At 52.4% G+C, this 13475-nt stretch overlaps 1 protein-coding gene across 4 annotated transcripts in view; it reads right to left on the bottom strand.

Moving 5' to 3' along the window:
* The window catches only part of mgaa (MAX dimerization protein MGA a), a 113262-nt gene that overhangs the window by 14819 nt on the left and 84968 nt on the right, over positions 1-13475 (bottom strand). For all 4 annotated transcript variants that reach the window (XM_086003665.1, XM_086003664.1, XM_086003666.1 and 1 more), the window contains one exon: positions 13022-13140. In XM_086003665.1, the coding sequence (XP_085859791.1) occupies positions 13022-13140 (119 nt within the window). The remainder of the gene's footprint in view (positions 1-13021; positions 13141-13475) is intronic.

The raw sequence follows: 13475 nt of genomic DNA, 5'->3' as shown, positions 1-13475 counted from the left end.
ACAGACAGACCCTGGAGATTTCTCATCAACAAATGTTTGGAATGACAAGACTGATCTATTTCAAAATAAAGGGACAACAAGGTTAAATATTTGGCAAACTTCCCATGAAATCCATTACAATTGGTGTCCAATCTTTGTTTCTGCAGACCACACAAGTATGTACCATGTTGCCCACATATAAAGCTTAACTCCACATTCACATTAATTTGCATCTATTTCAAGCTGTTGATGCTAATTGATAGTGCTGTTATGATTTAGGATTTATCCATTAATGAGGCAAAGCACAAAAACAGGTCTTTCCAAACTTCCAGGCCCACAAAATGCGAACAAAACAAAACAATGAGTGAGAAATATAAGCATGAATAAGACAGAGTTGCCTGGACTTCGAGGGCCTGATCACCAAGGCTCAAGCTCCATTGGCCGCAGTTTGGACACCCTTGTCCTAACCCATAACTTGCCCGAGGAGGCAGATAGGTAATTCAATCCAAGGCCTCTGCACATGCCGCTACGGTCTGCAAGGACAGTCCATGCTGTTTCACCCTTGGATTTGCTTTTCTTTCAATTGCAAGAAATCTCTCATCCACCAGCTCCATTCCTCCTACAAATGCTAAGATAAGCAACTCACCATGTGGGAACTGTTGTATCCGTGTGTTAATGGAGACACGGAATGCAGGAGTTGGTTTAACAGGTGTTTACTGAACAAAGTCTGGAGGTGAACTAAAAGATACAAGACGCTATACAGGCTTATATACCCGAGTGGTCACTACCGGTATTACAGTACACAGGGGCTCTTAAAGGTACATACACTACAATTCCTCCCCTTTTAGATAATTAGTACATAACATTTTAAGTAATCATTAATTAACATGTTTACAAGAACAATAATCTACACATTTGCTGCAGTTAATCAATTATAAGTCAGTCTCTCTGGAGGCTTCCTGACTCGGTCCGGATAACGCCTCGGTGGTGCAGTAGGTTCTTTTGGCAAGGTCGATTCGGCTTGAATGCCAGTGTCGGGTTCATCTGGTTCCAGTATCACCGGATCGGAGGTAGATACTATGGGTATCTCTGCTTCATCATTAGGCGTATAGAGTTGTGGTGTAGGTTGTCCCTTTTCGGATGACTCTATGATCTGGTCAGCATGGCGCCTTATTATGCTTTCACCAATGTCCACGGTATACATCAGCGGTCCTAGTCGTGTGCAAATAGTTCCAGGCTGCCATTTCTCGGTACGGTAGTCCCGGGCCAAAACTTGTTGACCTATCTGGAAGGTTCTAGTTGGCCTTTCATTCATGCCTTGAAATTGCCAGTTCTCTACGTCCCTTCTGATGTTTGGCTTGATCAAATCCAGCCGGCATCTTAGTCTTCTATTGAAAAACATCATGGCGGGAGTTTGGTTTGTAACCACATGAGTTGCATTCCTGTACGCAAACAAGAAGTTATCTACCTTATGTTGTAGATTTATGTCTTCATTACCCATGGCCTTTATGGCCTTCTTGAAGGTCTGGACAAACCTTTCAGCTAATCCATTGGTGGCGGGATGGTATGGGGCGGACGTGTAGTGCTTAACCCCATTGTTTTTTTAAGAACTTCCTGAATTCTTCGGACACAAATTGCGGTCCATTATCAGAACAGATCTGTTCAGGCAGCCCATTCCTGGCAAATATGGTCCTTAATACTGTGATGGTTTTTTCCGTGGTGGTGGAGGACATCTTTATTACCTCCGGCCACTTGGAGTGTGCATCAACCGCGATCAAGAACATTGAGTCCATAAATGGACCAGCAAAGTCGATATGTACCCTTTGCCATGGAGATGAGGGCCACTCCCATGGATGTAGAGGGGCTTGTGGTGGGGCGTTTTGGACCTTCTGGCATCCTAGACAGCTCTTGGTCATTTCTTCGATGTCTCCATCGATACCTGGCCACCACACAAACGCTCTGGCTAGGTTCTTCATTTTCACTCCACCCAGATGCCCCTCGTGAAGCTCCTTTAGCACTTTATCCTGGAGTTTGGGTGGAATCACCACTCTGGATCCACACATCAAGGTTCCTCGGCACACTGACAGCTGTTCTCTTCTTTGCGAGAATGCTGGCAACAGTGGTTCGCCATGTGCTGGCCATCCCTTCACCGTTAAATCGTAGACTCGCGAGAGAGTCGGGTCATTTCTCGTTTCCTTTTCAATGGTAGAATTTGTTACTGGTAGACATTCCACTATGGTTGAGTGGAACATCTCCACTGGGTCCATTGTAGGTGCCTCTTCTACCGTTGGCAACGGTAGGCGCGATAAACCGTCAGCATTCCCATGCTGTTTTGATCCTTTGTATTCTATGTCATATTGGTGTGCCCCTAGGAAAAGGGACCACCTCTGTAGCCTTTGCGGTCATAATGGGAACACCCTTTTTAGGGTTGAATATGGAGACAAGGGGTTGATGGTCAGTCAACAAGGTAAATTTTTGTCCGTGTAGGTAATGGTTGAATTTCTTCACTCCCCACACCAGGCTGAGTGCTTCCCTGTCGATCTGGGCATAGTTACGCTCAGCTGAGTTCAATGAGCGTGACGCAAAAGCTATTGGCCGCTCCGAGCCATCAGGGAATCTATGCGATAATACCGCTCCTATGCCGTAAGGGGATGCATCGCACGCCAGTCTGATTGGCAGTGATGGGTTGTAATGAGCCAACACTTCCTTGGACGTGATCAAGCCTTTGCATTTATGGAAGGCACGTTTACAGTCTTCGCTCCATTTCCAAATTACTCCCGTTTGTAGCAGTGCGTTAAGAGGGTGCAGAACAGTTGACAAGTTCGGTAAAAATTTATGATAGTAATTTATCAATCCCAGGAACGACCTTAATTGTGAGACATTTTCAGGTGCTGGGGCTTTTATGACCGCTTCAATTTTTTCAGGTGACTTATGCAACCCTTCTTCGTTAATTATATGGCCACGATATGATATTTGTTTCTGGAAAAATTCGCACTTGGGGCGATTTGCTCGTAGGCCCCGTTCTCTCAGCCTAGTGAGCACCTGATCCAAATTGGCAAGGTGCTCGTTGTTGTTTTCTCCTGTTACAAGGATGTCGTCTAGGTAGCATTGAGTCCCCGGAATCCCTTGCAGGACTTGCTCCATAGCTCTTTGCCAGATAGTTGGAGCTGATGCTACTCCGAAAACCAGTCGATTGTACTGGTACAGGCCTTTGTGTGTGTTTATCGGGAGATACTTTTTAGAGGCCTCCTCAACCTCCATCTGTAGATATGCCTGTGCCAAGTCAATTTTGGTGAAACGTTTCCCTCCGGATAGTGAGGCAAAAATATCTTCTATGTACCGTGTGAAGGACCGGGTTTACAGTCACCTTGAAGTCCCCACAGATGCAAATTTTTCTCTGTTCTTCAGATTTATCATTATTCATTCAACGTTTTCTTCATGACCGGGACGATGGGTGTTGCCCACTCGCTCCAATCTACCTTGGATAACACGCCTCCCTTTTCCAAATTCTCCAGCTCTGCCTCGACTGCTGGACGAATTGCGTATGGCACCGGCCTTGCCTTAAAAAACTTGGGAATTGCCGTATCTTCCACTTTTAATGAGGCGGTGACGCCTTTCAAGGTTCCTAGTTCCTGTTGAAACACTTCTTTGGCGTTGGCCAAGATGTCTTTTAATCGTTCAGGTATGACGTCATCATCATTTTTTTTCTTACTGGTCACCGTCAGTGCCTGAATGGAGTGCCAGTCTAAACGTATCTTCCTGATCCATTCACGTCCCAACAGCGGTGGACCACCATCTTGCAGAACGTATAAATACAACTTCTGTATTTCCTTGCCGTTGTATACAACAGGCACCCTTATTTTCCCTCTGGGGTATACTTTCTGCCCCGTATATGTTTTCAAGATAATGGATGCGTCTTTCAAAGGTATATGCGGAAATAGCCGCTCGTAATCCCGTCGACTTATGACGGTCAGAGCTGATCCTGTATCTAGCTCCATTTTAACTGGGGAACCCCGCTATCGTGAGGGTAACCCAAATGGTCTGGTAATCTTCTTTGGCAATTACATTATGTAATTTGAGACAGCTTAGTCTCTTGTTTCTGGAGTCGCTATCGCTCTTCTGGTCTTCGGAGCTACTGTCCGTCATCATTTGTGCCTTTCTGTACTTTTCCTTATTGTTTTTTTTTCTGTCAGTGGATTTTTTGTTTCCAGATCGGCATACACGTGCAATGTGTCCCATCTTTCCGCATTGCCTGCATGCTTTGTCCTTGAACCAGCAGTCCCTCTGGTCATGGGTGGATCTGCCGCAGCGACAACATCTCTCGAAACCCTGTGTCATTTCATGGGTGCCGAAGTCCTGTGGCTTTTGCTGTATCTCTGCAGCTCCTCTTGCTGCTGCTTCGTATGATACAGCCACACTGAAAGCCTTGTCCAGTGTCAAATCTTTCTCAGAAAGTAGCCTTTTCTGTGTTCCTTCACTTAGGAGACCGCAGACGAATTGGTCTCGTAGAGAATCTGCCAGTCCTGCCCCGAATTGGCAGTGCTTTGACAGCTTTCTTAATTCGGTGAGGTAATCAGCGTTACTTTCATTCTTGTGCTGATTCCTCCTGAAGAATTTGAATCGTTCCGCTATCAGCAGCGGTGTTGGGTTTAAGTGCTCCTGTAGGGTATCAACAATTTCCTTAAAGTTCTTGTCCATCGGTTTGGCTGGAGTGATTAAGTTTCGTAACAGCCAGTATGTCCTTGCGCCCATCAGATTTAGAAGTACCGATGCCTTTTTATCATCCTCTACTTCATTCGCTGTGCAATATACCTCCACTCTTTCCACATGTGGTCCAATCCTCTATATCACTATCGAAAGCAGTAATATTGCCAGTCTTAGGCATCCTGAAAATCAAAAATGGCGCCTCCCGCGCTTTCCTTTCTTCCCTGCCAAGAAAAAAATGGCGCCTCCTGTGCTTTCCCGTCGCTGCTGACGGCGCTGTTCTCCGCGGTTTTTATTTACACAGATATTTTTAATAGTTGGAGACTCGTTTTCGCCGGACTCTCTGGGACTTTTCCCTCCCTCTGCTTGGTCCGAACGCCGACCTGCTTTGCAGTGCCGGCCGTCTCCCGAGTGCTCCACCCTCCGTCTCGGTTTGCCTCCACCTTCCGACTCGCTGCTCGGCCCCGCTGCAGAGCCACCCAATCGAGCCCCAGCCCGCCGACCAGGAAGGATTAGTGCAGTACCTGCCACCAGCCCGGCTAGCTGGTGAAACGACAGTTTTTTTTTTTTTCTTTTTTTTTTTCTTCGACCTTCGTCTGAGGAATCGATCTTCTGGAGGTGCTGCCGAATTGCAGGTAAGTCTGTTTCCAATTCGTCGCCACTGTTGTATCCGTGTGTTAATGGAGACACGGAATGCAGGAGTTGGTTTAACAGGTGTTTACTGAACAAAGTCTGGAGGTGAACTAAAAGATACAAGACACTATACAGGCTTATATACCCGAGTGGTCACTACTGGTATTACAGTACACAGGGGCTCTTAAAGGTACATACACTACAGGAACTATGGCAAGAACCTGCATCATACGACTCAGAGGGTCACCAACATGCTGTACCATTGGGCTTATACAGATGTTAAAGCTCAATGGCTGGCCACATTTCTCTAATTCTACTTGTATTCATCTACATGTAGACATTAATGAGAAATCCTTGTTGCAGAGATTATGGCACAATACAACGGTTTTGAAAGTAGCCAAAGGATCTGAGCAAACGAATTTGTAAAACAGTTGCTGAATCGCAACAACTAATTCCAGCAGAGCAGGCCGCTCAATACCCTGTGTTAAGTGTGGGAAACTGCACGCTCCTGATCACTCACAGCCTGGACTTGTTCTGTAGGCTGCTCAAATACAACAGAAAGGCTTCACTATCTCATCCGTCACTTCAACTATCTCAGCTGCAGGTTCACTGGAGGATCACAGAATCATAGAAATTTACGGCACAGAAGGCGGTCATTTGAGAAAGAGCTATCCAGCCTACTCCCACTTTCCAGCTCTTGGTCAGTAGCCTTGCAGTTTACGGCACTTCATGTGCATATCCAAATACTTTTTAAATGTGATGAGGGTTTCTGCCTCTACCACCCTTTCAGACAGTGCGTTCCAGAGCCCTACCGCCCTCTGGGTGAAAAAATTCTTCTAACTCCCCTCTAATCCTTCTACCAATTGCTTTAAATCTATGCCCCCTGGTTATTGACCTCTGCGCTCTAAGGGAAATAGGTGCTTCCTATCCACTATCTAAGCCCCTCAATTTTATACACATCAATTAAGTCTCCCCTCAGCCTTCTCTGTTCCAAAGAAAACAACCACAGCCTATCCAATCTTTCCTCATAGCTAAAATTCTCCAGTCCTTGTAAACCTCCTCTGTACCATCTCTAGTGCAATCATATCTTTCCTGTAATGTGACCAGAACTGTACGCAGTCAGCTGTGGCCTAACTAGTGCTTTATACAGTTCCAGCATTACCTCTCTGCTCTTATATTCTACTAGCTGGAGTGCCCGGCGGTGCTGAGGCTTTTTCGAGGGCATGTTGTTGTGGGAAGAGAGAGAGCGCGAGCGACCGGGGGGGGGGGGGGGAGAGAGAAAGAGAGCAAGCGACCGGGGGGAAAGGGGAGGGAGGGAGAAAGGGGAGGGAGGGAAGGGGAGGGAGGGAGGAGGGAAGGGGAGGGAGGGAGGGGGGAAGGGGAGGGAGGGAAAGGGGAGGGAGGGAGGGGGAAAGGGGAGGGAGGGGGAAAGGAAGGGGAAAGGGGAGGGAGGGAGGGAGGGGGAAAGGGGAGGGAGGGAAGGGGAAAGGGAGAAAGGGGAGGGAGGGAAGGGGAGGGAGGGAGAGTGAGGGGGTAAAGGGGAGGGAGGGAGAGGGAGGGGGAAAGGGGAGGGAGGGAGGGAGGGGGAAAGGGGAGGGAGGAGGGAGGGGGAAAGGGGAGGGAGGGGAGGGGGAAAGAGGAGGGGGGAGGAAGAGGGAAGGGGAGGGGGGGGGAGAGAGAAGGGGGGGGGGGGGGGGGGAAGGAGGGGGGGGAGAAAGGGAGGGGGGAGCCAGCAGACCCTCTCCCCTCTGCCGGCGATGGCGCCGCTGAGCTCCGTGCCGCCCCACGCACTGACATGCCGAGCGCAGCGCCCCGGTCAGCCCGAGCCCCGCCCTCCCGAGGCCGGGCCTGAGGCGGCTTCAGACGGCCGATTGCGTGCTGGCCGGACCCGGTTGCCTTGGTAACCCTCCTCCCCTCTCCGCCTCCCGATCTCCGGGACCGGGCCTGAGCGGCTTGAGACGGCTGATTGCGGCTGGCGAGCCCGGTTGCCGGGGTAACCCTCTCTGCTCCCCCTCCCCTCCCGAGCCCCGCCCCCCCCCGAATAAAGCGCGAGGAGCTTGCAGTGAGCCCAGCCAGCATTTTCCGAACCAGTGGCCAGCCATCTTGGTATCGGGGCCAGCAGGGGGGTTGGGGGGTGAGGAGCTTGCCACAAAACAATTGCCTAGGGTCCAGCATGGCTGGCAACAGATGCCCAGGCTTCGAGGCCTACCTGCAAAAACGGGGAAAGGTAGGAAAATTAATGAGATTAGATAAAAGATTTAGAAAGTAATTAACTTTAAAAAAAGTGTTTTAAAAGCAACTTTTTTTTTTAAAAGACGCAGAAAGCGGGAAAAAGAAATCAAAAGTTTGGAATCAAGATGGCGGCGACTCACCTCGGTTCAGAACGATAAGGCCCGCCCACACACGCACCGATTGGTCAATCGTCCTGTCAGCGAAGCGTAGGATTGGTCAATCGTCCTGTCACTCGACTCTAGAAGGGCGCCCCCCCGCCACACAGCGATTGGTCGACTGTCGGGTCGCTCGACCGTACGATTGGTCGGCCTTAATGGCACTCTATGCTAATGAGCAGATAATGAGATGCTAATGAGCGGAATTTTGAATGTTTTTTGGATACTGCGGGCGCAATTTTTGTCTCGCCGAAACGTAAATACGATTATGACCGTTCCGGAATCATAAGCTTTCTTTTGATGTAACGCACGTGTAGGTACGCTCTATAACTTTAGAGTGTATAGACGGACGGTCAGACAGGCAGACGTATACTTTTATATTATATATACTAGCTGGAGGTGCCCGGCGGTGCCGAGGCTTTTTTGAGGGCATGTTGTTGTTGGAAGAGAGCGATGCGAGCGACCGGGGGGAAGAGAGCGAGCGAGCGACCCGGGGGGAAGAGAGAGACTGGGGGAGAGAGAGAGAGACTGGGGGAGAGAGAGAGAGACTGGGGGAGAGAGAGAGAGACTGGGGGAGAGAGAGAGAGACTGGGGGAGAGAGAGAGAGACTGGGGGAGAGAGAGAGACAGAGAGAGAGAGAGAGAGAGAGAGAGAGAGAGAGTGTGACGGGGAAGGGAGAGAGAGACTGGGGAGAGAGAGATAGAGAGACTGGGAGACAGAGAGAGAGAGAGAGAGAGAGAGAGAGAGAGACGGGGAGCTAGAGAGGGATGGGGGGAGAGAGAGAGAGAGACTGGAGGAGGGAGAGTCTGGAGGAGAGAGAGAGACTGGGGGAGAGAGAGAGAGAGACGGGGAGAGAAACTGGGAGACAGAGAGAGACTGGGAGACAGAGAGAGAGATAAAGAGACGGGGAGAGAGAGAGACATTGGGGGGAGAGAGAGGGAGAGGGCTAGAAATTCGGTATCGCCCCGCTTGGAGAGGGAAGGAGAGACAGAGAGAGAGAGGGAAGGAGAGAGAGAGAGAGAGGGAATGAGAGAGAGAGAGAGAGAGAGAGAGAGGGAAGGAGAGAGAGAGAGAGAGAGAGGGGGAGGGAAGGAGAGACAGACAGAGACAGAGAGAGAAAAAGAGTAGAGACACTGGGGGAGAGGGAGAGAGACGGGGAGAGAGAGAGAGAGACTGAAGAGGGAGAGAGAGCAACTGAGGGGGGGGGGGGGGGAGAGAGAGAGAGAGAGAGAGACCAGGGGTGAGAGAGAGAGAGAGACCAGGGGGGAGAGAGAGCGACTGAGGGGGGAGAGAGAGAGAGAGAGAGAGAGAGAGAGAGAGAGAGAGAGAGAGAGATGGGGAGAGAGGGAGAGAGAGAGAGAAACTGGGGGAGAGGGAGAGACTGGGGGACAAAAATTGCGCCCGCGGTATCCAAAAAACGTTCAAAATTCCGCTCATTAGCATCTCATTATCTGCTCATTAGCAATAGAGTGACGTCGAGGTCGACCAATCGTACGCCGGGTTCCTGGCGCATGCGGGCGGGCCCTCCTACAGTCGAGTGACGGGACGATTAACCAATCCTACGCTTTGGTGACCTGACGGTCGACCAATCGGTGCGTGTGTGGGCGGGCCTTATCGTTCTGAACCGAGGTGAGTAGCTGCCATCTTGCTTCCATTCCTTTTCCCGCGTTCTGCGTCTTTCTTTTCAAATATACATTTCCAGCAAAAAAAAAGTTGCTTTTAAAACAAATTGTTTTTTAAAAAGTTAATTAATTTGTACATCTTTTCTCTAACCTCTATAATTTTCCTACCTTTCACCGTTTTTGTAGGCCTCGAAGCCTTGGCCTCTCCTCCGCACCCACGCCCGAGCTAGGCACCTCCCGGCCCCAGTCAACAAGCGGCCCCCGATCACCGCCATCTTTGTGAAGGCTGGAGGGGCGGGCCTCAGCCGAGCGTCGCTACCGCCACCATCTCAGTAAAGGCGGGTGGGGCAGGAGTCAGCGCGCGCGGCTCGAGTCCGGACCGGCCTCACGCGGTAGGTTGCGCGGCGGCGTCTCTCTCTCTCTCTCTGCTATTGAAGCCAGCTCGGGCGGGGCTCGGAAGATCGGGGGGTGGGGGGGGCGGGGCTTGGAAGAACGGGGGGGGGGGTCCTCGGGAGATCGGGGGGTGGGGCTCGGGAGGGGACGGGGCTCGGGAGATCGGAGGGGGCGGCGGGGCTCGGGAGAGGGGCTCAGGAGATCGGAGGGGGCGGCGGGGCTGGGGCTCGGGAGGCGGGACTCGGGGGCGGGGCTTGGGAGAGGGGCTCGGGGGCGTCAGGAGAGCGGGGGGGGCGGGGCTCGGAAGATCGGGGCGGGGCTCGGGAGTAGCCTTGGGAGATCGGGGGGGGGCTTGGGAGATCGGGGCGGGGCTCGGGAGATCGGGGCCAGCCTCGGGAGATCCCGGGGGGGGGGGGGCTCGAGAGATCGGGGCGCGGGCTGACAGGGCGCTCCCCTCCCCCGTCCTTCCCCCCTCCTCCCCCCCGTCGCTCTCTTCCCCCCAGTCGCGCTCTCTCTTCCCCCCCAGTCGAGCTCTCTCTTCCCCCCAGTCGCACTCTCTTCCCCCCAGTCGCACTCTCTTCCCCCCCAGTCGCGCTCTCTCTCTTCCCCCCAGTCGCTCTCTCTCTCTTCCCCCCAGTCGCTCTCTCTCTCTTCCCCCCAGTCGCTCTCTCTCTCTTCCCCCCAGTCGCTCTCTCTCTCTTCCCCCAGTCGCTCTCTCTCTCTTCCCCCCAGTCGCTCTCTCTCTCTCTTCCCCCAGTCGCTCTCTCTCTCTCTTCCCCCAGTCGCTCTCTCTCTCTCTTCCCCCAGTCGCTCTCTCTCTCTCTTCCCCCAGTCGCTCTCTCTCTCTCTTCCCCCAGTCGCTCTCTCTCTCTCTTCCCCCAGTCGCTCTCTCTCTCTCTTCCCCCAGTCGCTCTCTCTCCCCCCCCCCAGTCGCTCTCTCTCTCTCCCCCCCCACCCAGTCGCGCTCTCTCCCCCCCAGTCGCTCTCTCTCTCTTCCCCCAGTCGCGCACTCTCTTCCCCTCTCTCTCTCTCTCTTCCCCCAGTCGCTCTCTCTCTCTCTGTCTCTCTCTTCCCCCGTCGCTCTCTCTCTCTTCCCCCGTCGCTCTCTCTCTCTTCCCCCGTCGCTCTCTTCCCCCGTCGCTCTCTCTTCCCCCGTCGCTCTCTCTCTCTCTCTCCCCAGTCGCTCTCTCTCTCCCCCCAGTCGCTCTCTCTCTCTCTCTCTCTCTTCCCCCAGTCGCTCTCTCTCTCTCTTCCCCAGGTCTCTCTCTCTCTCTCTCTTTTCCCCCGTCGCTCTCTCTCTCTTCCCCCCAGTCGCTCTCTCTCTCTCTTCCCCCCAGTCGCTCTCTCTCTCTTCCCCCCAGTCGCTCTCTCTCTCTTCCCCCCAGTCGCTCTCTCTCTCTTCCCCCCAGTCGCTCTCTCTCTCTTCCCCCCAGTCGCTCTCTCTCTCTTCCCCCAGTCGCTCTCTCTCTCTTCCCCCCAGTCGCTCTCTCTCTCTTCCCCCCAGTCGCTCTCTCTCTTCCCCCAGTCGCTCTCTCTCTCTTCCCCCCAGTCGCTCTCTCTCTCTTCCCCCAGTCGCTCGCTCGCTCTCTCTTCCCCCCAGTTGCTCGCTCACTCTCTCTTCCCCCAGTCGCTCTCTTTTCCCCCCAGTCGCTCTCTCTCTCTCTTCCCCCCAGTCGCTCTCACTCTCTCTCTTCCCCCCAGTCGCGCTCACTCTCTCTCTTCCCCCCAGTCGCGCTCACTCTCTCTCTTCCCCCCAGTCGCGCTCACTCTCTCTTCCCCCAGTCGCGCTCTCTCTCTCTTCCCCCCAGTCGCGCTCCCTCTCTCTCTTCCCCCCAGTCGCGCTCTCTCTCTCTCTCTTCCCCCCAGTCGCGCTCTCTCTCTCTCTTCCCCCCCAGTCGCGCTCTCTCTCTCTCTTCCCCCCAGTCGCGCGCGCTCTCTCTTCCCCCCAGTCGCGCTCTCTCTCTTCCCCCTCGTCGCTCTCTCTTCCCCCCCAGTCGCTCTCTCTCTCTCTTCCCCCCAGTCGCTCTCTCTCTTCCCCCCCCAGTCGCTCTCTCTCTTCCCCCCCAGTCGCTCTCTCTTCCCCCCCAGTCGCTCTCTCTTCCCCCCCAGTCGCTCTCTCTTCCCCCCCAGTCGCTCTCTCTCTCTTCCCCCCCCAGTCGCTCGCTCTCTCTTCCCCCCCAGTCGCTCTCACTCTCTCTCTTCCCCCAGTCGCGCTCACTCTCTCTTCCCCCCAGTCGCGCTCACTCTCTCTCTTCCCCCCCAGTCGCGCTCACTCTCTCTCTTCCCCCCAGTCGCGCTCTCTCTCTCTCTTCCCCCCAGTCGCGCTCTCTCTCTCTCTTCCCCCCAGTCGCGCTCTCTCTCTCTCTTCCCCCCCAGTCGCGCTCTCTCTCTCTCTTCCCCCCAGTCGCGCGCTCTCTCTCTTCCCCCTCGTCGCTCTCTCTTCCCCCCCAGTCGCTCTCTCTCTCTCTTCCCCCCAGTCGCGCTCTCTCTCTTCCCCCCCCAGTCGCTCTCTCTTCCCCCCCAGTCACTCTCTCTTCCCCCCAGTCGCTCTCTCTCTCTTCCCCCCCAGTCGCTCTCTCTTCCCCCCCAGTCGCTCTCTCTTCCCCCCCAGTCACTCTCTCTTCCCCCCAGTCGCTCTCTCTCTCTTCCCCCCCAGTCGCTCTCTCTTCCCCCCCAGTCGCTCTCTCTTCCCCCCCAGTCGCTCTCTCTTCCCCCCCAGTCGCTCTCTCTTCCCCCCCCAGCCAAAACAATTTTAAAAAGGCAGACACACGTTACAAATGTTCACCTAAAAAAGTGAAAAATCAAGCTCAACACCTTTAAATAAACCTGGTTCAGTTAAAGTGAAGCAGATCTGTTACACACCATCTGTTCCAATAGAAATAGCAACCATTCAATAAGCCACTTGAGGGAGACACAGAGCCCTCAGCATAAAATACTCACTCTCCAGCTATCTGCAGATCTAGTCCAGTCTATTTGAAGCAATCTCTACACACCAACTCAACACACCTCTCTATAGTTCTACTCTAAGCACCACAATAGTGAGCCACTCCACCACCTCCAGGCAAGTTAGTACATTGCTCAAGGTAGCATAGCCCCAGCACTCTTGTTCAGCTAGCTAACACATGGCCATATCGATGCTGAAGCTTGCAACACCACTATACCAATATGCACATTTATATTGATACTCTTTCTATCAATGTATATATTTGTAAATCATGATGCGTCAAATGAAAGCTATAACTGCACCAATACGTAAACCAGTATATGATATTTTCAAAACTAAATTAAAAGAACAATCCATACTTTGTTTTGTTGGTATGATGGCGGGAAGCAGAAGCAAGAAGACGAGCGATATTGATTTTCTCAGAGAGTTCCTCCACAGTCTCGATATCCACTGCCTCTTCACTGGAGGTCGAGTCAAACTGCAAAAATGTTTTTGAAAGTCAGCAAAGACCACAAACGGCAGCAACATTTCTAACACCTCCCTCACTGCTGTGCAAGCCAATTCATTCATGGAGATACTGTACAAGTACAGCAGGGCAGCTCTCAGACCTGCACTCTCTGTATAGCAACTAAGGATAAATCTGAAATCCATGACATTTGTCATCTTGTACTTGGGAAGAAATTATCTATCTCAGTAACTAATACAAGCACTAGACAGTTCTTCAAGGGAATGGTAACTCAAGGTATAAGCAGCACAAAGGCCTGGTATGTAAAAATCATGGCTGTGATATAGTATTTCATTTCAAATATTAAT

Source organism: Somniosus microcephalus, chromosome 12 (genome assembly GCF_052327205.1).
Source record: "Somniosus microcephalus isolate GS21.2 chromosome 12, FLI_Smic_1.0, whole genome shotgun sequence".
Lineage (NCBI taxonomy): Eukaryota > Metazoa > Chordata > Chondrichthyes > Squaliformes > Somniosidae > Somniosus > Somniosus microcephalus.
The sequence above is the reverse complement of the archived record's forward strand: the minus strand, read 5'-3'. Positions and strand labels throughout refer to the sequence as shown.